General features: G+C 44.0%; 2 protein-coding genes across 2 annotated transcripts in view; one reads left to right on the forward strand and one right to left on the reverse strand.

Moving 5' to 3' along the window:
- Positions 1-3,423, forward strand: part of NBEA (neurobeachin) — a 414,406-nt gene that overhangs the window by 260,799 nt on the left and 150,184 nt on the right. The window lies entirely within an intron of this gene.
- On the reverse strand, positions 1,264-3,417 carry MAB21L1 (mab-21 like 1). The gene has a single exon (XM_026845126.1). The coding sequence runs from the start codon at positions 3,220-3,222 to the stop codon at positions 2,143-2,145; it is 1,080 nt and encodes a 359-aa protein (XP_026700927.1). The 5' UTR covers positions 3,223-3,417; the 3' UTR covers positions 1,264-2,142.

Below are 3,423 nucleotides of genomic sequence, written 5' to 3' on the forward strand. Positions count from 1 at the left end.
TTGCGTGGCTTCCTCCCCGCGGGAACGGAGCGGGGGTCTGCCGCGGGGGGAGGAGGGGGCATACGGGAAGGGACGGGTGTTACAGGGCGCTCCTCCAGCCTGCATCTCTTTTTATTCTTATCGCTGTTGCTTTATTTCTTTGTTACTGCTATGGAAAATGTTAGACGAGAAAAAATAGGGGAGGTACTCTTACAAAGACCTTGGGGGGTTTGGGGGGATTTGGGGGGGTTTGGGGGGTTTTTTTGTTTGTTGGTTTTGTTTTGTTTTTTTTTCCTGCAGAAATATCATAAATAATTTCCAAGAAAATGCTAGCGACCTCGTCTGAATATGTTTGTAATAAGGCGATTTCTCTTTGACGACTAATTTCTCAAACTCGGAACTTTCTTCGCAGTGCTGGGGAAAAAAATAATAATAAAAAAAAATCTGTCAGAATCGTTGGGTATAACGGTTTCGTTAAAGTGCACCCACTGGAAATAGTTGCTAGTGGGTGCTACATAGGCGATCGGCCTCTTTCAGCACTTGTTGACTGTTAGGGTACTAAACAAAATCCGCGCTGTCGTTTTGCGTTTTGATTTTAAAGCCGCTTTAGAGAAATGCATACTGAGAAGGACCAGGCTTTGCGGTACGGATGGGCAGTTTCGGATCCCTTGCTGTTTTGTAGGCACACACATGTTATTCCCTTTGAATGCCCTGGGAGCGCAGGGGCTTGATTTCTGGGAGTGCAACTGGCAATGTTATCACATTCATAACGGATTTGTAGGTCAGAAGTAATATTGTTGTTCACTTTATTGGTGCCGCCTTGAACCTTTCACCTATAAATTTTATTTCTTCTTTATTACTACTTGTGCCGAAATGCTAGTTTTATCAGCCTCACTGCTTACTCAGTACACCGGCTGCTTCAGGGCTATCTTGTGTTTCCTCAGCTTTGTTCAAAACCCTGCAGAAACACACCAGCATTGTATAGTAAACATTCCGAAAATAGATGTATTTTATGACGGCTAAAAGAGAGTTACTGCATTAATAACTACATCGGTGTCTGACAGTTGCTGATGGTCATCTGGAGCTAAATTCTAATGTGTTTGTACCACCAATATTTTCCTGTTCTACAAAACTATTCAAAATTCAAAACCAGGCGGCTGCCCTTAAGTTTTCTGCTTTACAGGATTTAAGCAACTATCCACAGAAAGGCAAAATTCACAAAACATAGCTGCCTCTGTTTTTTCAAGTAGAAAACCTGATCCGGTATTGAAACGCTTACCCATATGCATTTTACTTCATTTATTAGCTTGTAATTAAATAAATCAGCAACAGAAATTAAAATCTAAATCACAAAAGGTAATTATCCAGTGTATTTCAAGTGCATTTTCAAATATATAATTCCAATATTCAAGCGTTATTATATAAGCAGAATCCAAATTTCTTTTGAATATATTTAAATAACATTTCAAGTATATTTATGGAATGTTAGAAATAGAACAAGCAATATATATGAAACGAAAAATGTAAACTTGTTAAGTTCAGACACTTCAAAAGACAATTAACAAAAGTACCATGATAAAATCTACCTTTTTAAATGGTATCTTCTCTTTAGCAGAAAATGTCCTTGAAGTATCCAAAATGGCAATTTAACTTCTGTTCACCAAATCACAAAACACCAACATCCACAATTTCAAAGACAATGTGAGATCACAATATTTGATACAAATTAAAAGGTACATTAGGGTTTGTTCAGGTGCCATATCCAAATAGCTTTTACTCACAGAGGATTTACATAAAAATACCGGGTTTTGTTATAATCCGTTGGTACCGTTTCTAGTCAGAATGGAAACAATCATGTTAAATTACGGCCAATTTTCCTTTCCAGGTAACATACTTCCTTTTTTTTTTTTTTTTTTTTTTTTTTTTTTTTTTTTTTTTTTTTTTTTTTTCCTACGGGGAACTGCAAAACTCTGACGAAGATAAGAGGAATGATAGTTGCTGTTCTTATTTGTTTTCTTTGTGAAGAGCCTAAACTATATTCCTTTTTAAAAGATAATATTATTTGCATTGTCAAGTGGAAATAGTTGACTTTTCGAACAGGCAGTTTCAACTTCATCGGGAAATAAGCAGATTTATCGGTCAGGCGGGTTTTATAGTTACCCTCTAAAGTTTCTCCAAACTTTTCGGGTTGGTAAGTATTTCCCTAGCCAGTCGCCACGTTTGTTTGGCCGCGTTTTCCAGGGCCGAGTGAGGTTTGCCCTGAAAGAGGTCTAAGTTGGGCAAGAAGTAATGCGGGCACCTCCTGCACTGGAGGCAGGAGATGAGCTGCAGTAAAATCCCGTTGAGCCGGTCCCCCAGGCACGACTCGTCCCAGTCCGATTCGCGGGGATGCTTTTCGCATTCGTATGAAACCAGAGTCTTCATGTGATAATTATTCAGGGGCTGGCCCGGCAGCTCCAGGTGACGGTCCCGTAAGGTTTTGAGGATAGAGAGGCATTTCTTCCTGCAGCCGCCCATCTGCAGTCTGTTCTCGGCTTCCGCGAACTGCAGCACCCAGGCATCGCTCTCGGCCGAGCTCTGCTTGCCGGCCAGAGAGTGGCACTCCTTGGATAAGAGGTTGAAGCCTTCCGCCTTGACCTCCGCCACCCTGTTGGGTCCTGGCCAGGGGATGTGGGGGAGCGGCCAGTGGGCAGCACTCCGCGGCCAGATCCCCGTGCATTTGAACGCCGGAGTGATCTGCACGACATACCTGTCCCTGATTCTCAGCTTCACTTCGCTGGTGTCCGCCACCATCTTTACCACGTCTCTGTAACTGCACTTATCCACGGCTTGAGCTACCAGAGTCTGAAATCTGGACCGGATTTTGCGAGCGGAGAGGTAGCCAGACGCCGTGATGAACTCCACCCAGAGGGACATACTCCTCTTGCGCCCGTCGCTCAACTTTAACACAGCGCAGCCCGGCAAGGAGCCGTCGTCCACGAAGTTGAAAACCCCCATTTGGTTCAGATACAGCACGACTTCAAACTCCGTGGGGGAGATGACTTCCAACCCCTCGTAACGATTGTCCATCTCGTTCAAGGAGCTGATGAATCGGGGCTCCTGCACCTCCACCTCCTTCAGCACGTCCGACACCACTTTGCAGACTTCTCGGATCGTTTTGGCGATGGCAGCTTTCCTGGCTTGGCATTTCTCGTTGTAGTATTTATTCAGATGATACACCAGCTTGGCCTGGGCCGCGATCATGTTGGGGCAGAGATCCGGGTTGTATACCGGAGTCTCGCAATAGGCTGTGGGATCCAATGCGGCTGCTAAGGCTGGAGCCAACTTCAGAGGAGAAACAGGCTGCCGCACTCTGAAATGTAACAAATGTTTTTCAAAATGCGCTGGGGCTGCTGCTCCTCAGATGCTCTCTTCCTGCTTTTTTAGATCAGCCGTCTTGAAGTG

Source organism: Athene cunicularia (assembly GCF_003259725.1).
Source record: "Athene cunicularia isolate RWA chromosome 1 unlocalized genomic scaffold, athCun1 chr1_part1, whole genome shotgun sequence".
Taxonomy (NCBI): domain Eukaryota; kingdom Metazoa; phylum Chordata; class Aves; order Strigiformes; family Strigidae; genus Athene; species Athene cunicularia.